Consider the following 25,430-nt stretch of genomic DNA (forward strand, 5'->3'; position numbering starts at 1 on the left):
GCTAATACAATGGAGCAGAGATTGGATTTTGGGACTTCCAGTATATGGTCCATTACACTGAAAAAAAAAGAAAAATATCTAAACCTAAATGGAATTCTTCAAAGCTGCTTGTCTTAGGCTCCCATGTCAATCATTGCTGATATTTTGGGCAATGAATGCCATATAACAGTGATGGCGAACCTTTTTGGCACCGAGTGCCGAAAAGGTTGCACGGAAACGTCACGTGCATATGTGTACACTCGTTGCGGCCACGCTCCGAAAAAGCTGAACTTTCAAGTTCTAGCGTGCATGCATGCCCGACGATCAGCTGGCTGGCGTGCATGTGCACACCGGGTTTTGGCACTGCTGCATGGGCAGACAGATGATCGTCGTGTGCGCATGTGCACCAGAAACCCGGAAGACAAACAGGCAAGGTCGCGTGAGCAGGGCAACATGGCTTTGTGTACCACTTTGGACACGTGTGCCATAGGTTCGCCATCACAGCCATATAAGGAGAAAATACTACAGGTAGTCCTCGACTTACAACAGTTCATTTACTGATCATTCAAAATTACAATGGCACTGAAGAACTTATGATCATTTTTCACAACCATTGCAGGTTCCCATGGTCACACAAAAAAAATTCAGATGCTTGGCAACTAGTTCATATTTACGACCGTTGCAATGTCCTGAGGTCATGTGATCCTTTTTTTTGCAACCTCCTGATAAGCAAAGTCAATGAGAAATCCAGATTCACTTAACAACAGTGGCAAGGAAAGTTACAAAAAGGAGCAAATTCACTTAACACATGTTGCACTTAGCAACATAAATTTTGGTGTCAATTGTGCTCGTAACTTGAGGTCTACCTATATTTCTCTACCAACTGGTACAGCAAAAGAGCCTTTGCACAACTTTGAATTGTGCACCAGTTGCAGCCTTTCCTGGATCAGGAGTCCCTGCACTCAATCATTCAAGCCCTAGTCATCTCATATTTGGACTACTCCAATGCGCTCTACCTAGGGCTACCCTTGAAGAGCATTTGGAAGCTACAACTGATGCAGAGTTCAGCAACGTGGGAAATTTTAGGGACCTCTAGAATGGCCTATGTTATATCATTGCTCTGTGAGCTGCACAGGGTGCTAGTTTGCTTCTGGTTGCAATTAAAGGTGTTAGATGTCACTTTTAACATGATATGAAGTCCAGGTTACTTGAGGAAACATCTCATCTCAATGGGACTGGCCCGCTTCACCGATGACAGCAGGTCTTTTAGCCAGTGATTTCCACCTGGCAGGGTCCAGAAGAGTTTTCTCTGCTGTGGCTTCTTTACTTTGGAACATCTTCCCTGCGCCGCGCCGCCACACACACCCCGAACCCGCCCCCCCGGGGTGAGTGCTATTTCCACCTGCCTGACCTTCCATAAGGGCCTGAAGATGTGGTTCAGCCATTTACCTTGGGGAGTTTCACGCTGAGAGTAATGGATCAATAGTAGATCCCCTCTTCCCCCCCCCTGCACATCCTGCTCCCTCCCTGCCTCTACATCTAGAATAGAATAGAATAGAATAGAATAGAATAGAATAGAATAGAATAGAATAGAATAGAATAGAATAGAATAGAATAGAATTTTATTGGCCAAGTGTGATTGGACACACAAGGAATTTGTCTTGGTGCATATGCTCTCAGTGTACATAAAAGAAAAGATACGTTCATCAAGGTACAACATTTACAACACAATTGATGGTCAATATATCAATATAAATCATAAGGATTGCCAGCAACAAGTTATAGTCATACAGTCATAAGTGGAAAGAGATGGGTGATGGGAACTATGAGACGATTAATAGTAGTGCAGATTCAGTACATAGTTTGACAGTGTTGAGGGAATTATTTGTTTAGCAGAGTGATGGCCTTCGGGAAAAAACTGTTCTTGTGTCTAGTTGTTCTGGTGTGCAGTGCTCTATAGCATCGTTTTGAGGGTAGGAGTTGAAACAGTTTATGTCCAGGATGCGACATAAATTATCTATTACCAGTAGCCATAATTTATATTTTTATTGTTATTAGATATATATGTTTGTATGTTTGCATGGTTTTATTGCTTTTAATGTTGAAAGCCACCGATGAGATAGGTGGCAAAATGAATGAATGAATGAATGAATGAATGAATGAATGAATGAATGAATGAATGAATGAATGATCAATCTAGGATTCTCTTCACTGAACACAACTTTAGTGTCCAAAGAATACTATCATATTGTATTCTGCATACTTCCAATAAAAATATCCACATACAGTGGACAGTTTTCTAACTATGTTTAGCAAACTGATTAGGCATTAATTAGGCTGAACCATTTCTATCCCCATTCGTACAAGGAAAGGAAAGAGCAACTCCATTTCCTGGAAATCTGCAACACCACAATCTGTATGATAAATTAAATCACCAATATTGACTTTCTACTGTATATGTGAACAAAAACTGTATTGCTCCCCACGGGCACATTCCTATCCTTCAACTATAAAATTAATTTAGTATTTTCTAAAGTGGGAAACTAAAACCTATTTGGAGCATAGCCTAGTCTTGGTTAAAGTAAATGAATGAATAGAATCACTACTAAAAAAAGATTGATAACATTCTTCCCATATATTTAGAGCTCTTATTCCATCAAATGTCTTAAGTAGAACTAGATATTATACACAGAAGAAAAGTAGAGTAATAATAATAAGAAGAAGAAGAAGAAGAAGAAGTTAGTTAGAAATAATAATTAGTTAGTAATAATAGCCCAAATTAAACACTGTCATCAGTGTTTCTGAGTACAGTATATTCTTTTTCTTAAAGCTTCACAGAATTTGTTCAGTTCACATTGGACCAAAAAAGGGTAAATTATTAACTTTAAATCTCCAATTCAAGTGGCTTTGCTTTGAAACATTAATGGTTTTCCTTTTGTTCTTATTTTGGGACTAGAATTCTAGTACAATATCTCCAGTATGCTGTGTACTATTTATTTGTACACACTTAGTAAGACTGTGTTAAATAATAATGTTCTTTGCTTCCTCTATATGACCCATAAATCTCTCTAAGTAAGTTCACTAAGAAATTTAGACAAAGAATTTCCTCACTGAAGATAAGATAAATTCAGTGAAATACTTAAAATGGCTAATTTTATATATCACTTTTCTTAAACTACAGTACAATTAACACTACTAACTCAAAATCCTTGCAAAGAAAGGTATTCTCTAGAGCAGGGGTGTCAAACTCATGTCGTCATGAGTGATGTATCGGGACTTTTTCCTCTTTTGCTAAACTGGGCATGGGTGTGACCATCACATCACACATCCGGCCTGTAGGCCTGGAGTTTGACACTCCTGTTCTAGTGTCATCTTCAGCTGCATTATACTACTAGTATGAATTGCTATGAACTAAAAGGTTAGCATCTCCAATGTTTAAAATGGTGATCCTTTAATCAAAGTCTGATAATTGTTAAAAAGATACGATATATAGCCGAATTTGAGCCGAATCTAATATTAAAATCTCTGACCGTAATGAGTGCCATCCAAGTACTCCAAAAATGTATTGCTATATCAACTTCAAGTATATACATGTGATACCATTTGGCAAATAGTAACTACAGTACATAACTATGTACAATTATTATTTTACAATTATAGCTGTGGCTAAAGAACCAATTACCCAATTTCATTAATTCAGCTTTGTCAAACTTGACACTTTCCAATGTGTTAGGAAGGTATTAAGAATGCTGGATCTTGAATTTCAATATAGCTGGACAGCCCCATACTGAAGAGGGAGGATGCTTTATATTCAGTCACAAATGAAATGTTTGACAGAATACTATGTGTGTATGTCCAGTTTAATGAAAAGAAGGACTAGGGGAGACATGATAGCAGTGTTCCAATATCTCAGGGGCTGCCACAAAGAAGAGGGAGTCAAGCTATTCTCCAAAGCACCTGAGGGCAGGACAAGAAGCAATGGGTGGAAACTAATCAAGGAGAGAAGCAACTTAGAACTAAGGAGAAATTTCCTGACAGTTAGAATAATTAATCAGTGGAACAACTTGCCTCCAGAAATTGTGAATGCTCCAACACTGGAACTTTTTAAGAAGAGGTTGGATAACCATTTGAAGTGGTGTAGGGTTTCTTGCCTAAGCAGGGGGTTGGACTAGAAGACCTCGAAGATCCCTTCCAACTCTGTTATTCTATACTATATACATTTGTTCTCAGCAGTAAATGTTTCTTCATATAATGTTCCGGCCAATCACTTGTCAAGGATTACCTCCAGCTAATTAGAACCCAATGATTCCAGCACTGCAGTAAACTCTTATCTCAGTAATAGTTACAGGAGATCTAAATTAAGGCTTTGCCAATAATTATAGCCAAAGATAATTTTAAAAAGTAAGACATAACTCCTTAATCTCATAACACATGGCCAATGCAACCACTACAGTTTCAACTGGGAAATTTTGAGCTTCCTAGACCAAACTAACTAGGGAAATCCTGGAAACTTGGCACTCAGACAAATCAACCTTCAACAAATGCAGAGATAAACTACATTTACACACCATTTAAAAGTTACAGTAAAGGGACTTCCTGTTTGGCACCGTAGGTGATGGCGGTGATCTTTACGATCACCAACCTCTGGATTATATGGAATCGCTAGGACAGCTTAAATCTGCTGTCCAGCGGTTCGAAAAACCCTCTCTTCGGGAGAAGAAGAGACGGTGAGCTGAGGGCAGAGGTTGAATTTCCCTAAAGCCCCTGAGGAAAAAGGGGTTTGAAGGGTTAAGTTCCTCCAGCAACCTGTCCATGTCCTCGGGAGTCACAGGGTCAAACTCATCCCAGACAACATCACCAAGACCGCCCTCGGACGCCCCATCCGAATCGCCACAATTTTGGTCCAGGCCGTCCTTTCGCTGGACGATTTTATCGTATAGATAACCGGTAAACTCCATAGCACGTCCTGCAGCGGGTCATCCCGCTCCCCTGGTGAAGGAGGGAGCGGTCACCCAAACAGGGCAGCTGGGCGGTTATCTGCCGACGCAATGAGGGAGGAGGCGAGCAACGCCGCTTCCTCAGTGCCACTAGGTAGGTCCTAGTATAGGATCTAACTAGTGTCCGATCAGCCTCTGAACGGCTGGACCTCCAGGAACTCTCTAGGCGTCTTCTCCGGCGTTTCATCCCCCTCAGCTCCTCGGAGAACCAAGGAGCCGGTTGGGATCTGCGCCGGGTCAGAGGCCGCAAAGGCACGACACGGTCTAAGGCCCCAGCCGCAGCCCGTTCCCAGGCTGCAGCTAGTTCCTCTGCCGTGCCGTGAGCCAGACCCTCAGGAAGTGGCCCAAGCTCCGTCTGAAACCTCTCTGGGTCCATTAGGCGCCTGGGACGGTACCAACGTAATGGTTCCGTCTCCCTGCGGTGTTGGGTAGCGGTCAGAAAGTCCAGGCGAAGGAGAGAGTGATCTGACCATGACAAAGGTTCAATGACTATTTCCTTTAAGTCCAGATCTCTCAACCACTGACCAGAGACAAAAATCAGGTCCAGTGTGCCTCCCCCGATGTGAGTGGGGCCATCCACTACTTGAGTCAGGTCCAAGGCCGTCATGGAAGCCAAGAACTCCCGAGCTACCGTCGATGACGAGCCAGCAGATGGCAGATTAAAGTCCCCCATGACTAAAAGTCTGGGGGTCTCCACTGCCACCCCGGCAAGCACCTCTAGAAGCTCGGGCAGGGCAGCTGTCACGCAGCAAGGAGCCAGGTACGCGACCAGCAAGCCCAACTGACATCTACGACCCCACCTCACAAAGAGGGATTCACACCCGGCAATCTGAGGTACAGTGGTCTCCCTCGGCTCTAGACTCTCTTTAATAACAACCGCCACCCCTCCACCCCTACCCTGGGCCCTCGGCTGATGGAATGCACGGAAACCCGGTGGGCACATCTCGACCAGGGGCACGCCCCCTTCAGTACCCAACCAGGTCTCCGTAACGCCTATAATATCCGTGGCACCCCCCTGAATCAGATCATATATTAGGGGGGCCTTATTGGCCACGGACCGTGCGTTGCATAACATCAGACGAAGGCCCAGGCTCTGAGAGTCTTGACCATCCGGGAAACGGGTGAAGTCAGGGGGATCGGGGCACGCGATCGCCTGCATACATCGAACGCGTGACCCCTTGCATCGATACGATCCCCCCCTTCCGCCATATCTGCCCCTCCCACTTACCGTGCAAATAGACTCACCCTCACACAAAGGAACACACTCCCCCCCCATAACCTCCGAACCCATTTGACAGTCGCCACGAGCATGCGCTGGAACTGGTTTCCCTCCCGACGGGCTACCCCCATCACCCGCCCTACCCCTCCCACCCCTTAAAATTGCCCTGTCTAAAAACCCCCAAAGGCTCTTTCTTCTCGCATGCCACCTCTGTGGGTCCCAAGACCCGTCATTGAGGCCGGCCCTTGGTAGCGATATGGGCCATTCCTGCGAGGCGGGGGCACCTCGCAGGCGCAAGAGTTCATGTGTTGGATACTCAAAAGACAAAAAAGTTTAAGGAAGATATCAAGCCGGGCAAAATTACCAAAGGCTTTTTGAAATGATGGAGGACTTGGAATTAAGAGATATTTGGAGAGAACATAATACAGAAGAGAGGATTTTACCTTCTTTTCTGACAGGCACCAATCATTTTCGAGGATTGATTTTATTTTGATTACTAATGATTTGTATTCTAGAGTGAAGAAGACTAAGATTTGTTCAAGAGCTCTATCTGATCATAGTCCGATTTGGATTGAATTTGATCGAAAAGGAGGCTAGGAGATCATGGAGGTTGAATGAGAATTTGTTTAAATATGAACAAAATGTAAATGAATGTAAAAAACAAATGAAAGAATTTTTTATTATGAATATGAAAAAAGAGACATCTATAGAGATGATTTGGGACTCCAGCAAGGCTTATATGAGAGGAAATCTTATACAAATGAATATTAAATACAAAAATAAATTGCAGAAAAAGAAAAAGGAACTGGAAGAGGAAATTAAAAAGAAAGAACAATTATTGATAAATAGCCCAGGAAATAGTAAAATAAAAGAATCAATAAATATATTAAGAGGTCAGTTTAATATGTTGATGGCAGATCAAGTAGCAATCAATTACTTGAAAGACTATACACAAGAAAAATATATTTTAGAATGGAAAATGTGGATTGATTATATTCAAAATAAGTATCAGATAAAAAAATATCGAATAGCATATGAGTAAATTTAGGAAATAATTTGTATTAGACATATTTCTGAAGGAGAGGGGAATTGAGAGTGTGACTAAGTGTGGAGAGACTAGAGATTATAATTTAGGAATTATTTTAGATTATGATTGTTAGTTTTGATACCCTGCATTTTGTTCTGGGAAGTCGGGGTGGGGGTGGGGGTAAGGGGAGGGAATTGGGGGGTTGAGGCTAGTGATGGAGTGATGGTTAATGTACAGGGATTATTGAAGATGTATAAATATAATTAATGTAGGGTCGGGTCTGCCCAGTTGCCATTTTAGAACGGTGGGGAGGGAAAAAAGAGAGAGTAGGAGGTAGGAAAGAGGAGAAGAGGAAGGAAGAAGGGTAGAAGAGGGAGAAGGAGTGTAGGGTGGAGGGAGGAGAGGAGGTAGATAAAAGAAGGAGAGGAAGGTTTGGAAAGTAAAAGAAGGTAGAAGAGGGAAGAGTGTTAAAAAGGGGGGTGGTGACTGGGCAGGCCCGACTAATTGTATATAACTGTACATTGGATGAATTATTTGATATGATTGTAAAAATAAAACTTTTTTATAAAAAAAAAAAGTTACAGTAAAAAATCTAAAAAGGAAACAAAAAGACTACAACATATCCTCTCCAGGAGCAAACGCCCAAGTAAACGGGGATCAATACCAGACAAACAACCAAGAAAAAAACAAAACCTTTAACAAGGAATTCCAAGGAGAAAACCCTATCTCCACTAACACTGGCAGGATAAATTACTATATCTCAAGAGGGAGCAAACTCCACACTCACTAGCAGTGATTATGTTAACTTGAGCAATGAAACGTTGGCAAGCGTACAAAGAAATTCAGAGAGAACCAAGGATTCCATAACATGTTTTAAATTATATTGTAATATTCAAATAAGTCCAAGATACTGAGTCCCATCCCAAAATCCTCCCGAAATCTATTCCACATAGATTACTTCTTCTCTATCCTAAGCAATTAAAAGTATATTGCATCAAACCAACTTACTATTGAATATGCAAGCCCAAATCATTCTTTCTACTCATTACAAGTAGTCCTCAACTTACAACCATTCATTTAGTGACTGTTCAAAGTTACAATTGCATTGACAAAAGTGAATTATGGCCAGTTTTCACACTTATGGCCATTGCTTCATCCCCATGGTGACCAGATCAAAACGTGGGTGCTTAGCAACTGGCATGTATTTATGTTCCAGGATCTTGTGATCACCATTTGTAATCTTCCCAACAAATTCCCTGGGGGAGCGAGATTCATTTAATGACCACATGATTCACTTAACAACTGTGGCAAAAGGTAAGAAAATGGAACAAAACTCACTTAGCAACTATTTTGCTTAGCAAAGGAAATGTTTGGCTCAACTGTGGTCATAAATTGAGGACTACTGATATTTTTAGCCTAAGAACAAGCTAAATATTTGGATAACAGTAGACTTTGGTAAAATAACATCATAAATTGATTTTTAACAATTAAGAATGTGTTCCTTTGATTTCTAATAAACTGGTTAAAAAACACTGTATTTCCCTATTTTACTTGGCTACATCACTGAACTTTAACTGCCACAAAGAGCAATTTAAAATTTAAATTCTGCATCTCTCAGCCACCATATTCCAAAATTGGATTTTAAAAAGACACTTACCTCATGCCATATAGCTTGGAAAAGGTAATAATATAATGCTTGGTTTATTGAAACTTCCGGGATTTTTAGCTGCTCTGATATAATCCCAGTGTTCCTTAGCTCAGTATGAATCTTCCATTGAGCAACATAATCCCAAGCAACAGCCCCTATGTGCCCTGATGGTAAAGTCCTTACAATCGCTCTGGTTCCAGTGTAGACTGATTTCTTAATTTCCTTATCATTTTTGCAAAATCTTCTTATTAATAAGGTGGAACGCTCCTTCTTACTTCGGGAAAAAGTTTCCTCCATCATGTTGTTGGCAGTGAAGTTTTCAAAATGGCCCAGAAGAGACTTGGAAGGCATTCTTCCAGTTAAATTGCCACATGAGAAACCGTGACCTGAGCCTCCCACACTAAGTTTTGGAGTTCCTTTTTTGAAACATGACAATTTATCCACTGACGTATCAGAAGAATCATGAAGTTGTCCAGTTTTACTCCCACAAGATGGCAGTTCCAGATAATTACAAGTGCAGGTTATGGAATCATTAGTGCAAGACACACAGTCATTCCAAATTAAATTATTATGCAAAGTATGTCCACTTTTTGAGATACTATTGGCCTCTTTAACATAACTGGCATCTGTATTTTCACTTTCTTTTTTGTTGAGTGAGGACTGGCTTCTTAACGACTTCAACTTCATTTGAGATTCATCCATGTTTAACTGATTTTCGGAATACATGACACTTTGCAGCGAAGAAGAAATTCCAGTTTCTGAATATTTCTCTTTCTTTGAAAAAGAATCATACGGTTTATATAATTGGTTACGTATGGCATTACTCTTACAGTTTTTCTGCATATCATAATTTATGTTAAGAAATTCCAAAGAAGCAGGAATAAATGTGCTACCCTGCCAGGCATTTTCTCCATCAGTCATTTCTTTTGTATCTGTTAAAATAAAAATGCCAAGCAATGTTCTCTAGCAGGTCTTCTTATTCAAGTTATAAAAAAGATCCATACATCTGATTTGTCATTTCATAACTGGCACCTACAGAGCTTATCTTCATTATTTCAATTCTGAATGGCAAATATTGGCCCCGAATCAATTGTAAGCCTATTTCTTTGGAAAACAAGCTGACCCCATAACATTTTTAAAATGTGTATGTATTTTTCCTCCAAAGCTGGTATAATGAATGCTACCATTACAAAACATATAGTTCTGTAATTAAGAGTCTCCCCAAAATTCCAAGCACTTGGCTGGCGCACAATATATGTTAGTCAGTATTTGTTTGTAGCATTACAGTATTTAAACTTGTTTTCTCCCAACGATTTGATACTTCTGTCATAGAATATAGTGGTGTTTTTCCTCTTGTTCATTTCATAGAACAGAACAGGACAAGGCCCTTCCTTCTTACGTCATGCAGCTTCCAGTTTCTTTTCTGTAAGAAAAAACAACAACACAGTGTTAATGGTATTAAATTACATACATGTAAGAGGGGACCCAGTGGCTCAGTGGCTAAGACACTGAGCTTGTCGATCAGAAGGTCGGCAGTTCAGCAGTTCAAATCCCTAGTGCTGTATAACAGGGTGAGCTCCCGTTACTTGTCTCAGTTTCTGCCAACCTAGCAGTTCGAAAGCACGTAAAAAATGCAAGTAGAAAAATAGGGACCACCTTTGGTGGGAAGGTAACAGCGTTCTGTGGGCCTTCAGCATTGGGTCATGCCGGTCACATGACCACAGAGACGTCTTCGGACAGTGCTGGCTCTTTGGCTTAGAAACGGAGATGAGCACCTCCCCTAGAGCCAGAAACGACTAGCACACATGTGCAGGGGAACCTTTACCTTTTTAAACATGTAAGCTGACATCCCCAAGGAACTTCACCCATCAGCTCAAAGATGGCATCAAGCAGCACAGGCAGAGAAACTGCTACACAACACAACTGGTACAGTAGCAGCAACTGACCTCTCAGGATTGGCCTCAAAAGTATGGTCTCACATTTGCTTAATTACAAGGCAGCACCCGTGACAATCCACCCCCCTCCAAACAATAACAGCTCCCCTCCTTTTTGGGGTCCTAGCTGATGTCAAACCTGAAAGTAGACTGGGCACAAAGGGGAATCCCATCACTTTTCAGTGTTTATCCAGGTCTTGGTGATGTATGCCAGGTCTGTTGTCTTATCCATAATGATATCATGTGATATAAGGTTAGGTGAGTTTTAATAGAAATCCATCTGTATTAAGTGGCACTAGGTGGAGTTGCCTAACTCATCCCATCTCTCCATGTACAACCCACACTTTACCTCATCCTTTACAGGGCTTTGGCTGGGAGGGAGCATCACGATGGAATGATTTTTGAGACTTGGTTAAACCTGCCAGTCTAGCCGTCTATCTAAACTCACATCTCCACAGCAACAGTCCCGTGCCAATCCCAGATTGGGAGGTATTTATTTATGACAGTTGCAATGTCCAAGAGCCGTGATGGCGAACCTGTGGCTCGTGTGCCGGAAGTGGCACGCAGAGCCATTTTTCCGGGCACACGAGCTGTTGCCCAACTCACCTTCAGCTGCGCATGCGGGTACGCCCCAGCTGGTGTTTGGGCCTCCAGTGTGCATGCACACAATTCAGGGGACCCAGCTGGTCTTTTATTATTATTATTATTATTATTATTATTATTATTATTATTATACTGGTGCACAACACATGCATGTGCAGATTGCATTTGCATGCGTGCATTGCTCACATGAAAACCATGTGCATGCGCAGATGGTGCAATTGCACATGCAGCGCATCGTGGAATGCATATGCAAAAGCTATGTGCATGCACAGATAGTGTGTTTGCGCATGCAGTGGGGGCGTGCACAAAAGCTGTGCACATACACAGATGGTGCAGTTGCGCACGCAATGCATGGAGAGCCACATGCTAGCACGGATGGCACATGGATGGCACACGCAAAGCACGGACCTGTTCGGCACTCGGTGAGTAAAAGGTTCGCCACCACTGTCCTAGAGGTTGTGTGATCCCCTTTTGTGACCTTCTGACAAGCAAAGTCAATGGGGAAGCCAGATTAACAACCATGTTACTAACTGAACAACTGCAGTGATTCACTTAACAACCGTGGCAAGAAAGGTCATAAAATGGGGCAAAACTCAATTAACGGTCTCACTTAGCAATAGAAATTTTGGGCCCAATGGTCATCATAAGTCAAGGACTACCTGCAGAAACGTGAAGCCTTTTGGCGAACTATTTACCTTTTGCAATGAAATCACTGCTAATGAAGTATAAACAAGACATATGTAATAAAGCAAACAGGTCGATGTTTCTGCTCAGAATATTTAACATAAATTTCTAAAGTAAAATGAAGTTCCATGAAAACAGATGCTGTTAAGTCAGCATCCGATAAATTGGCATTAAAAGAAATGAGTAGCAAAATTAATTTTGTCAGAGCATCTTGCAACTACTGTTTGGATGAAAGAAAAGCTCTTGATTGCAGCCCCTACCAAAGTATAACAGCTGTGAAAATAATATTCTTTCTCTGAAAATAGCAGCAGTGGCTACGTCTTGGTGCATGCTTCTCAATGTTTCCTCACGTGAGCTGTGTCATATAACTAGACTGTTTGGAGGAATCAGAAAGATGATACCTGTCATCAAAGATGTATTTACTTTAGCCAAATATTCACCAGTTATTTGGCTGAGAATTTTGAGGATTTATATTTCAAGGTCAAGGTTACAATCCTATATAGATATATCAAGAAATAATGGTATCTTTCTGGGGCTTAATTTTAACTAGGCTTTCATTATACTCCAAGACAGTTAGGAGCCATCAAACTGAGTTTTACTTTTATGATAAAATGTTTTTGTCTTGATTTATCTGAATTATAAGGATATTCCTCTAATATCTTTCATCCTATCCATTGCTTTCCCTTCCTTCTATGTCCCTTAATCTTGCCAAGTATTACAAGTCTGATAGCTTATCAATCATATGGCCAACACATGTGAGTTTCTATTTCCTGATGATCACTTCTTTAATTATCAAAGACTGATTGATTGTATCCTCTTTCATTCATTCTTAATATCCAGGTTTGGCACTGTTTTGCCTGTTGCTTTTTCATTTGGTGTGGGTTTTTTTTCAAAGTAGGCTCTTTTCTTCTTTGTAAGATCTAAATTTCTAATTGCATTACATCCCTACTCTGAACACTGTATTAAGAAAGATGTTTTCGCCATGTATAACATTCGAACTAAATTGTGATGTTTCTCTGTGTCATATGTGTGCGTGTACTTGTGTGTATAGCATAATGGTTATCGTTTGAGAGCTGAATGCAACAAAATTGATGCTGATTAGCGTACATTTAAAGTGACAATAAAATTTCTATTTCTATCCTATCCTATCCTATCCTTCCCATTGAACCACTCCCTTCTGCAACATTGAGAACAATTCAGACTTACTTTTTTGATTTGTTACATAGAGCAGTGGCCCCCAACCTTTCGGGGACCAGGGACCAGTTCCGTGGAGAAAGCTTTTTCCACGAACCGTAAGGACCGTGGTTTTGTGTGCTGCCTGCATCCCGTGGATGGGGCTTCATTTGTTTGCTCTAACTAACTGATTGTTGGCATGCCACGGATCGGTGCTGATCCACAGACCAGGGTTGGGAACCCCTGACATAAAGAGTGTAGCTAGATAATTCAGGTGAAGCATTTTGAGAACCTCAAAGCATTTGCAAACATAATGTATTATTGCTGCTACTGTGATTTAAAAGCACTACAAGCATGTACATGTAGATATAAGGGTCTCCAAACTTGGCAACTTTAAGACCTGTGGACTTCAACTCCCAGAATTCCTCAGCCATACTTTACTAATTTTTCTTTACACTGAAAAACAACAACATGCTTTACTCTGTTTTCAGTAAAATGCATTAAAATGCTTAACAAATCTATTAAGCAACTGCCTTTAGCACAACTGCTCTTACAGCAGTTCAAAATTCCAAAGTTCTACTCGTTCTATTTATCCTCCTTAAATTTAGTTAGGCTGAGAAACTGTTTGGGCTGAGCATCGGTTGAAAATAATGTAAAAATGGAAGTTATGTTTCGTGTGGTAATGTATTAGCAATACAGTAACAGAGTTGGAAAGATCCTTGGAGGTCATCTAATCCAACCCCCTGCTCCTGCAGCAGACTTGTACTAGGGATTCGAACTGCTGACCTTCCTAATCGACAAGCTCAGTGTCTTAGCCACTGAGCCACCTAGTCAGCATATAGCTAAAGGTGGCTAACCCTTCTGGTTTCTTGCCTGGTGTCTTAACTACTAGACCAGACCTCTACATGGTTGCTAGCTCATGCAATATCTGATGGGAGTTTTACAGACCAGAACTGAATCACAAGGTTTTATTAATTTTCTATAGATTAGAGAAGGGAGGAAGATCATTCGTTGCACTTTAAGAAAAGATAATACAGGTAGACTTCAACTTACGACCAAAATTGAGCTCAAAATTTCTGTTGCTAAGCAAGGCAGTGATTAAATGATTTTGCCCCATTTTATGATATTCGTGCCACAGTTGTTAAGTGAATCACTGCAGTTGTTAAGTGGATTATGTGGTCATTAAGCAAATCGGGCTTCTCCCTCCCATTGACTTTGCTTGTCAAAAGCCAGCTAAGGAGGTTACAAATGGTGATGTGACCCCAGGACAGTGCAACTGCCCCAAATATATGCCAGTTGCCAAGCGCCCAAATTTTGATCACATGACCATAGGGGGGTGCGGCAACGATCTTAAATGTGAAAAACAGTCATAAGTCATTTTTTTCAGCGCCACTGTAACTTTGAGCAGTCACTAAATGAGTGGTTGTAAGTCAAAGACTATCTGTAAGTTACTAACTTTGTTTATACTTGTTGTGATGAAAAGGTAAGTCACTTCTTTATATATTTCTTTTCTTTTTCTTTACTATATTCTTGTATTTTATTCCTTTCCTATTTCTTCTTTTTTTCACTTTTTCTTTTGTTTGTTAATTTTTTACTTTGTACTAGCTTTTATCTTTTTTAATTACAGGTAGTCCTCGACTTACGATCACAATTGAGCCCAAAAATTCTGTCACTAAGTGAGACATTTGTTAAGTGAGTTTTGTCCCATTTTGCGATCTTTACGACAGTTGTTAAGCGAATCACTGCAGTTGATAAATTAGTAATCTGGTTGTTAAATGAATCTGGCTTCCCCATTGATTTTGCTCGGCAAAAGGCTGCAAAAGAAGATCACATGACCTTGGGACTCAGCAACAATCATAAGTATGAACCAGCTGCCAAGCACCTGAATTTTGATCACATGAGCACGAGGATGCTACAAAGGTTATAATTGTGAAAAATGGTCATAAGTCACTTATTTCAGTTCTGTTGTAACTTTGAACGGTCTCTATACAAACTTGTAATTTGAGGACTACCTGTTTATAATGTTTAATAAAATTATTAGGAACAAGTGGCAAAACGTATACTGAAAATAAATGAGATTGCACATCAATAAAGTTCAAAATAATGAATGAATGATTTCCTTAAAACAGTGACTGGAATCACATGCTATACTCAGCCAATATATTATTCATTGAATGCTGTGCCCAACTGTGGCACATTCATACATCGTATCAACCATAAAATAACTGGTTCATTCAATTTTCTTATCCAAAATCAAATGAGTTGAGGATCAAAAGGGTTACCAAGACTGTTTCTATCATTGATCCTAATATCTAAACTTGAATTACTGTAGTTTCATCCATTCACTCTAATTCTCTTAGAGGACAGAGAAAAAACCCACGCCTTGTTCTACATATTAAATACACTCAGTTCATTTTGTCGTATCTCACAGGACCTGGCTTCCACTGTCCTCACCAACTTTTGTTAGCCTTTCAGTGAACTCACTCCTGCCGTCCTTTTTAGACTGCACACTACAAGTAATCCTCGATTTACAGACGTAATTGAGCTGATGGTCATTAAGTGGCTCACCATTTGGCCAGCCCAAATTTGACAAGCATTTTTGTGGTGGTTGTTAAGTGAACATGCTGATCATAAAGCAAGTATGGTAAGCAAATGCCATGCCATGTCATTAAGCAAACCCCTTGTTTGCTTTGCTTTTTTGCTTTAAAGTGGAAGCAAACACCAGTTTCCAGCAAAAGCATTGTTGTATCATAGAACTGCTGCTACCGGATACCTCTCACCGACCCGTGCGCTCTCACAGAGAGGGACTCCTCAGGGTGCCGTCGGCCAAACAGTGCCGGCTGGCGACACCCAGGGGAAGGGCCTTCTCTGTGGGGCTCCCACCCTCTGGAACGAGCTTCCCCCAGGACTTCGCCAACTTCCTGACCTCCGAACCTTTCGCCGCGAGCTTAAGACATATCTATTTATTTGCGCAGGACTGGACTAGATTTTAAATTCAAATTGGTTTTAATGGGGATTTTATTATTTTATTATCATCATTTTAATTATTCGGCCAATTATAATAAGTTTTTTAATGGATGTTTTTATTTGTATTTATATGTATATTTTTATCTGGTTGTTAACCGCCCTGAGTCCCTAGGGAGATAGGGCGGTATAAAAATACGAAAAATAAATAATAAAATAAAAAATAAAAAACTGTAGAATGCGACAAACTGACATAAATGAGGGCTGCTGGCAAAAGGCCACAATCAGACATTTGGCCAAGGCAGGGGGTGGTTATCGTAATTTGAAATCTGGGTCTTAAATAGCTTGGGGGAGGGGGGGGTTCGTCGTAGTCACTAAGCATCTATCATAAGTCAAGGACCACCTGTAGAGGGCACACTATAGGTAATCCTTGATTTACAACCACAATTGAGCCCAATATTTCTGTTGCTAAGCGAGCTAAGTGAGTTTTGCCTCATTTTACGAACTTTCTTGCCATAGTTATTAAGTGGATCACTGTAGTTGTTAAGTTAGTAACATGATTGGTAACCGAATCCAGCTTCCCTGTTGAGTTTGCTTGTCAGAAAAGTCGCAGAGGATCACATGACCCCAGGATATTGCAACTGTCATAAATATGAGCCAGTTGCCAAGCAACTGAATTTTGATCATTTGACCATGAGGATACTATAATGGTCATCGTTTTTCACAAGTTAAAAACAGTCCTAAGTCATTTTTTTCCACGCCATTGTAACTTTGAGCGATCATTAAACAAACCTATATTACAAGTCCTTAACAAAGGCAGAATAGAATGGGACAATTCCCTGCTGTAATCTAGATCCTCTGCTCCAATTAATATACTACATCCCAAAATAGCATTTAAGCTGGTAGCAGCTGAATCAGTGTCTGACTCTCCTCAATTTCTCCTCCTTTGGATATAATGAATTCAAGAACAAGGTTACTTCCTCCCAAGGTTCCAGTCAACTTTGCACTTTCAGCCTATTTTGTCCAGTGTTGTGGACTGTCAGCCGCCAGCCCCTCCAGCAGCCAAATCAGATGAGGAGGTGTGGGAGTCAGGATCAGCATCAAGACAACCTAAGAGCTCCGAGGGGGAAGAGGGAATAGAACTGTCAGAGAGGGGGTAGGGGCGGAGACTGGGCCATCCGTCAGCCCTCAGATGGAAAGTCAACAGCCCCCAGGTCTGGAGGTGGCTGATGAGGAAGAGGAGGGACCGCTGGGCCCAGTGCCTGACGCACAGATGTGCAGAAGGCTGAGGAGAGGAGAGCAGTGGAAATCTTTGGGCCGATCCTTGGGCCGGAAGTGCCACCACTGCTAGTGAAGCTCCAACCTAGCTGTGGGAATAAAAGGCGGCAGACAACTATTCATTTCCCTGCTGGTCAGACTTGTTAGCCCGCTGTGAGAGAGAGACTTTTTGCGGGGCTGCTGGCGCTCCTAAAGGAATCCTTGATTGATTACAGACGGTTTGTCGTTTTTGGGAGGTGGGTCAGAACATCCTGTTAATAGGGCTAAAGTCCAGAAGAGCAGAAGTCCTCTTCATTTTCCTACAATCTGACAAACAAAATTGTCAGCAAGAGAGAGGACAAGAATTTGTCGCCCCCCTGATTCCCAGCACAGTTAGATGTTCAACAGTCTTTAGCTTTCAATTTTTAAAAATAGTACCTTTCTTACAAGCACTGCAATTTGAAAACAGAATAATGAAAAAAATGTATTAAAACCAGTGTGGTATAATAGTTAAAGCACTGGATTTGGAAGATTCAAAATTCTGGTTCTATCCCATTCTCAGCACAACCTACCTTACTGTTGTGGAGAAAAACAAGAGGAATTTTCTACATAAAGCCTTATGCTCCTGAACATAAAGAGTGGGATATAAACCAAATAAATAACAATCAATGTTTCAAAACAATAAGGAAAAAAAATAATACAAGTTACAATTACATTAACTTGGACTTCCCCATCTGATTTTAATCAATGGCATGGCTGGTATTGGGACAGCTAACATTTTAAGTTGGGTAAAACGTGGGATACAATTTCTTATAAACTAAATTATTTTTTACCTCACTGTTCTCTTGTATACTGTAACAGTATAGGCCCCACTGAGAAAAACTACAGTATAAAAATAATTGCATTAATAAAATAAATCTAATGCTTTCTACTGTAATAGCAGACACTGAAGTTAAGATCCAAATAGGTTTATACAGATGCCATCAAACCTTCAAATCCCAGTGTCTCAAATTGCTTAGGCCTTTAAAGGAGATCACCAGCACTTTAAACTGAATTTAGAAGCAAAGTGGCAGCTACTGCAGCTGATATGAAATAGTTGTTCATGCTTTGATCATTTTCCTTTGCCATAAGCATCCAGGCTGCTGAATTCTGCACCTGTTGAACATACCAACCTATCTTTAAAGACAGGCCCACATGAAGCACATGAGAAGCATAAGAGTCTACTCTAGAGGCTAGCAAATATGTGTGAATGTCACAAACTTTTTCCACTAGATGGGATCATAGCTGGTAAACAACCCAAGCTCACAAAAACCAAGTCTATTTACCTAAGCTGTTATTTTGTCTCCCTATTTCTGATTATTTTGACAGCTTTTTAAAAAGCATACCAAAACTGTATTTTAGTTCTCTTATAAAAGGCAGCAAAGCCAATACAGGTAGTCCTCAACTTACGATCACAATTGAGGCCAAAATTCATGTTTGCTGAGACATTTGTTAAGTGAGTTTTGCCCCATTTTATGACTTTTCTTGACACAGTTGTTAAGTGAATCATTGCAGTTGTTAAGTTAGTAATCCAGATGTTATGTGAACCTGGCTTCCCCGTTGACTTCTTGCCAGAAGATTGCAAAAGGGGATCACGTGACCCTGGGACATAAATATGAACCAGTTGCCAGGCATCCAAATTTTGATCACGTGACCATAGGGATGTTGCAATGATCATAAGTGTGAAAAACGATCATGTCAATTTTTCACTGACATAACTCTGAATGGTCACTAAATGAACTGTTTCAAGTCGAGGACTGCCTGTACTTAAAAGCCCAATAACTAAGGGTACATCCAAACAAAAGTATCAATCAGAATGTATTGTGCAGCTATTTCATCATTCTTTATCAGATGCTTGAGATAAAATAAAAATGTCAATATGATTAAATTAATTAATTAATTTAAATAAAAACAGTGAGAGAAGGGTCCAGCCATTCCATATATCCCACAGCTGATTGGCCAATTGCACAATAAAAGTTTTATGTAAAAGCGCCTTCTTTAGGGACTCTGTTTCAAGTTGATCTTGATTCCTGATGACATGACATAGAAAATTGCTTTCACCCTCCCAGGTTAGATTTTTATCACTGACATGAAAAATACTAAAGGTTTACTCATTAGAGAAACAAAGGAATAGTGTAAAAAATCAGTGAGCATTAAATATTCTCTACAGCCAAATAAAGATAAACTTAATTAATGTGAATTTGTTGGGATTTTTTTTATGAAACATTGGTAGCACAGGAAATATTTATGGCTAGGCGATTTCCTACTATGCCATAAATTGTTTTAACACTGGTTGGTTGAATAAACGTGGCTCCCTACCATTAAGCTATAAAACTTAGTTTACACACACCATGTTCACAGAAAATAATTTGACCCTAATACGATGCCTGTAAATCTTTTGCCGCGAGCTTAAAACACATCTATTTATCTGTGCAGGACTGGACTAGAATTTTAATTTCAAATTTAATTTTAATGGGGTTTGTATCATTTTAATTGTAATTTTAAATTTTGGCCTATTTAAATAAGTTTTTTAGTTTAGTGTTTTACCTTGTATTATATTTGTATTTTTATCGGGCTGTAAACTGCCCTGAGTCCTTCGGGAGATAGGGCGGTATAAAAATTTGATTAAATAAATAAATAAATAAATAAATAATAAAGTATTAAAGGTATTTTAACAGCTTTATGCAAAGCAGTCCTTCTGAAATACTATGAAATAACCGTTGGCAAACACACCCTACTTTTCCCACCTTAGCTTTCTAATTCTGAACTCTGCAAAATATATTTTACATTTGGAGCAGTATTTCCCAGCCTTGGCTACTTTTAAAGACACCTAGACTTCAACTCCTACAGTTCCCCAGCCCAGGGGTCTCCAACCTTGGCAACTTTTAAGACTTGTGGACTTCAACTCCCAGAATTCTGGGAGTTGCAGTCCACAAGTCTTAACAGTTGCCAAGGTTGGAGACCCCTGCCCCAGCCAACATGGGGGAATCCTGGGAGTGGAAAGCCACCTCTTTTAAAAGTTGTCATAGGTAGAGAGACGCCAATCTGGCAGCCAGATTCATCGGGTCGTCACAATCTGTCGGTACTGATGTCCCCAAAACGAGGGTACAAATAGTTTTGCACGGTTAGGCTTTAATGTCGGAACTAAACCCCGAAGAGCAGAGCCGTGTCACAAAGCGCGCCCTTTTAGGTCCTCTCATAGGTTCACCATCAAACTGGGCGTCTCTCATGCCGGGCAGCGAGAGCTCCGCTTAGAGCGGGGGCTTTTTTTTCCCTGCCTTCAAGCCGAGCGCCAGGCGAACTCTCCGGGATGCTCCGTCCTTGCAGAAACGCAACACCGCAACCGCCGCTAAGGAGGTCCTCTAAGCGGAGGCTGCAAGACCGGGACTCCCCACCCCACCCCCGATAAAATAAAATAAAATCTCACCCCTAGCAAATTCCTCAGCTCCTCCATTCGGCGCTCGCCGCTGGCCGCCAATCACCATTGGAAGGAGGGGCCCTAAAACCACGTCGCTGTCCTCCTCGGCAAACGCGGGGAGACCCGCGCGGCTCCCCTTCTAAGTTCCCAGGAACTCCGCTAGGAGGAGGAGGAAAAAAGCTTGTTCGCCAACCGGGAGGAGGACGCGACGGGTCGGGCTAACAACGCCTCGTTGGGCGGGAAAAAGAACAAATATATATATATATCTGAGAACATAAGAGGGTGTGGAAGGAAAGTTTAAGACTATCTGGCAAAGGTTTGTTTTGCCACACACCCCTCCGTGAGGAAGAATCAACCTTAAGTTTCCATTCCCAGGATGGGCAGATCTTTGTTATTTAGTTAGTTAGTTAGTTAGTTAGTTAGTCAGTCGGGTACATATTAGATCAGGGGTCTCCAACCTTGGCAACTTTAAGCCTGGAGGACTTCAACTCCCAGAATCCCCCAGCCAGTTTTGCTGGCTGGGGAATTCTGGGAGTTGAAGTCCTCCAGGCTTGAAGTTGCCAAGGTTGGAGACCCCTGTATTAGATAATATATGTAAGTATAAGCATGAATTGAATACATAAAATGAATACAATTAAAGGGAACATTAGGACAGGGACGGTAGGCACGCTGATGCTGTTATGCACACCCCGTTCATCAAAATAAATAATTCTTGAAGGCAATATAGTTGGGTTGGAAAGGAAGTGGGGCCATTCCTGTAAAAAAAATTAGAAGCAAATGCTAATCCACTTTCATGTATTTTATTGTTGGATGGGTGAAATGCAGAAGAGAAAAAGAAAAGGAAACAAGGTAAAACAATACTTAGGGTCTGGGAGACCTTTTGTCTTAGGTATCAAGCTAGCTGGGTGACTTGGGCCAGTCCCTCTTTCTCAGCCTTAGGAAGCAGGCAAGGGCATACCACTTCCCTAAAATCTGCAGTCCAGGCACTCATTGAGAGTCAAAAATGATTCAAAAACACGCATGCACGCACACACATACATACACAAGATTAAAAGTGCTTAAAAGTTGTGGTAGTAACACATTTTCCGCTTCATATCCCCAACTGCTGAATTTGGGCATCTATACTGTACCTATAGATCTTGCTGTGTGACTGTAATACAGTAAATATTGATCTACACGTTCTGGCAGAGAAAAGTTCCCTGAGGATGGGCTCCAGCACAAGTCCGAAAACTCAAAAGACTAAACCACTGGTCCCGGTGATGGACCCAGATTGGATCCTGCAAATGATTGATTGATTGTATCCTACAGATTATTGCTGGTTTCTATTTTAGCCCTAGAAATCACATTCCAAATGTCTAATTTTCCATGTGTTCTGTACAAGACAGCCATTGCTGTTTGAATTTGATTAAACTTCTAAGATGGATATGTATTTTCAATTTTGCTGTTGCAGCGTATTCTTCAATTTTAGTCTCCCAATCTAATATTGTCCACAAGGTTTATTTTCGTCAGGGTTGTGCCAACCTTGTTCTTGTAACTGTCAACTGCTTGCTTCTGTGGACACAAGTATGATGAACACCTTAATGCTGGACTTCTTAACCTCCCATCCAATAACAATTATTTAGGATAATTTTCCTGAAAATTTCCTGAATAGCAACGGTAGATATTCAGTTATTGACTCACATTTATGAAAGTTGCAGTGTCCCAGAATCATGTGACCCCGATTTGCGATCTTCTGACAAGCGAAGTCAATGGAGAAACCCAATTCACTTAAAAACCATGTTATTAATTTAACCATGGCAGTGATTCACTTAACAAATGTGGCAAGAAAAGTCATAAAATGGGAAAAATTCACATAACAAATTTCTCTCTTAACAATATAAATTTTTGGGCTCGATTGTGGTATGTTGAGGACTACCTGTATACATTAATTACAAATTAGCCCAATAAGTTTAAATCACATAGTGGTCTGATACATCTAGAATATTCTTATCAAGGTATTACTCCATCTTAGTCTCAATCTTTACCTGCTTCAACACCTAAGACCGAGTACCCAAGGATTAGGGGCTTGCAATCACTCCTTCTATATAAAACAAGGAAAAAAGATAACCATGCCAGTAATAAACTGATCAGCCTCCTCAATAATATCAGAAAACTTTATGCAAGATCAGTAACGGAAATACCAGAATTGGCTGGAACAAGAAAACATACTTACAGAAGACCAAGCCAGACTTAGGGAAGGACAATCCATTATTCATCAATGTTTAGTGCTATACTTTCTCATTGAAAAATACTCCTTCTGCAATATTACTTCCCTTTACACTTCCTTCGTGGACTTCAAAGCAATTTTTGTTACCATATGTGAGCCAAACTATGGGAAAAATTGGAGAACTCTTTGACTGACCAATATTTACTTCATTCAATACATATGAAGAGACATCATCACTCCAAGTAAGTTGCAATCCCACCTTCTCACTAGTGCCACTGGAACTGAGAAAGAACTAAAGCAAGGCTGCATACTGGCATCATCCCTATTAAGTTTTTATATACTGAAACTCCATTGTGACCCATCTCCTCAACATGAACTTTCACTCCCCAAAACTAGTTGGAAGCCACATCTCTATTGTACTCTATTCAGACGATGCAGTAATAAGAATACTTCTTAAAAGAGCAGTGGGAGCATTAACACGCTATTGAATAGAATAGAATAGAATAGAATTTTTTTATTGGCCAAGTGTGATTGGACACACAAGGAATTTGTCTTGGTGCATATGCTCTCAGTGTACATAAAAGAAAAGATATGTTCATCAAGGTACAACATTTACAACACAAATGATGGTCAATATATCAATATAAATCATAAGGATTGCCAGCAACAAAGTTACAGAAGACTAGCAAGAGCTCAATTATCAGAAAACCAAAATCAATCAAGTTTCCAGTTTCAAATATCTGGGAATATTCCTATACTCTGTCAAAAATATGAAACCCCAGGGGAACAACGTCATTGAAAATTCACAAAGATCACTGCCATCCTTAAATTCCTCAGGGTAAGAGGTGACCACTACATTCATGCAGCACTCAAATTATTTGAAGCCACAACAAATAACACAACTTCTCTGTGGCACCCAGCTGGATCCCTTCTCCAATTTTGTACTATTAGAACTTTTTCAAATTCTAAGACTGGCCTTCAAACTCCAAATTATGTGACTAGTGCCATCCTGAGACTAGAGACAAATCTCATGAGAGTACATCCTAGAATGTGAGTGTCCATAGTCAACTACTGGCTCAGACTATCCTGTTTTCCCTCTGGCCTCACCCCACTAACTATGGCAGACAATTTTCAGTCTACATGGGAAAAGCCTCTGACAACTAAAACCTTTGGCTTCTCTACAGGTCTTCTACTCAGCATGGGATACAATCAGGCTACAGCACTCATTAAACAGTGTGTAGAAGACACAGAGGTCCTCAACCTTTATTGCCAGTGAACCCAATAGGCATTCTGCCTCCTCTATGGCATACTTAACTAATCTTGAAGTACCAAACCATTGGAGGCACAATACTGGAGGCACAACCATTGGAGGCCCTGCCCTCAGTTGTCTTTGAAGATTGATATAAGAAGATTCTCCTACCCAGAAAGACAATGCACCTGTGACTCTGGACACACAGAAACAATAGAGCATGTACTTTTCCAGTGCCTGTACTACAGACATTCATACTAGCCTCATTTCACTACTATTGCATAGATCCCCAGGGTACACAGGCCAACTGTACACCTCCCTATTGCTCTCAGATACCAATCTTGCTACAACATATGTCATATACAGTGCTCTGCATTAAGATGGATTTAGTTTGCCATGTTCCCCTAAGCACATCTATTACTCTGATGCCCCCTTTTAGACTATTTTTGAGTCGCCAAGTGCAAGTAGGTGGCAATATAAATTTCCTAAAATAAAATAAAATAAATAAAATATTTTTTTGGATTTTTTTAAAAAAATTATGTTTTTATATGTACTTTTATTCTGTCCTATCTTTTATGCTTTTTAATTTCTTGTACCTCACCCACTTTGTGCTGAACTTTGATCATAATAAAGATTTGATTTGGTTTGATTTGATTATGTTAAAATTAGGAAGGATCATGTAAAAAAAGCCCTTCAATAAACAAGCCTATGCCCTGGCAACCCTGTTTTTAATCAAAACAAGTTGTCCTGTGACTTTGCAAAGGATGGCAGCTACAGTATATGCACAGCCAGAAGGTGTGTTGAAATATGCAATCCCTACAGCACTCCTTGCTACCCTGGCACCGTAACAGGTCAGTAACTCTTTAATGCTTTGTGGCAGGATAAATGAAGGGAAACAATTAGCAGATTTCTCTGGCTTCATTTCCCTTCCTCATTAAGGGTGGCCTGCCAGCAGGCAAACAACCATCCATCACTATATGCCTGGTGTGGAGCAGAGATGAGTGGGTGGGTGCTTGGAATGGGGTGTTTGGCC

General features: G+C 40.5%; 1 protein-coding gene across 1 annotated transcript in view; it reads right to left on the bottom strand.

Moving 5' to 3' along the window:
* The window catches only part of PLCE1 (phospholipase C epsilon 1), a 156,226-nt gene that overhangs the window by 127,275 nt on the left and 3,521 nt on the right, over positions 1 to 25,430 (bottom strand). The window contains exons 3-4 of the mRNA XM_058189459.1: positions 10,156 to 10,293; positions 8,880 to 9,644 (exon numbers count right to left, since the gene is read on the bottom strand). Of these exons, the coding sequence (XP_058045442.1) occupies positions 8,880 to 9,644; positions 10,156 to 10,200 (810 nt within the window). The 5' untranslated portion in view covers positions 10,201 to 10,293. The remainder of the gene's footprint in view (positions 1 to 8,879; positions 9,645 to 10,155; positions 10,294 to 25,430) is intronic.

The sequence above is a fragment of the Ahaetulla prasina genome, chromosome 6, assembly GCF_028640845.1.
Source record: "Ahaetulla prasina isolate Xishuangbanna chromosome 6, ASM2864084v1, whole genome shotgun sequence".
Classification (NCBI taxonomy): domain Eukaryota; kingdom Metazoa; phylum Chordata; class Lepidosauria; order Squamata; family Colubridae; genus Ahaetulla; species Ahaetulla prasina.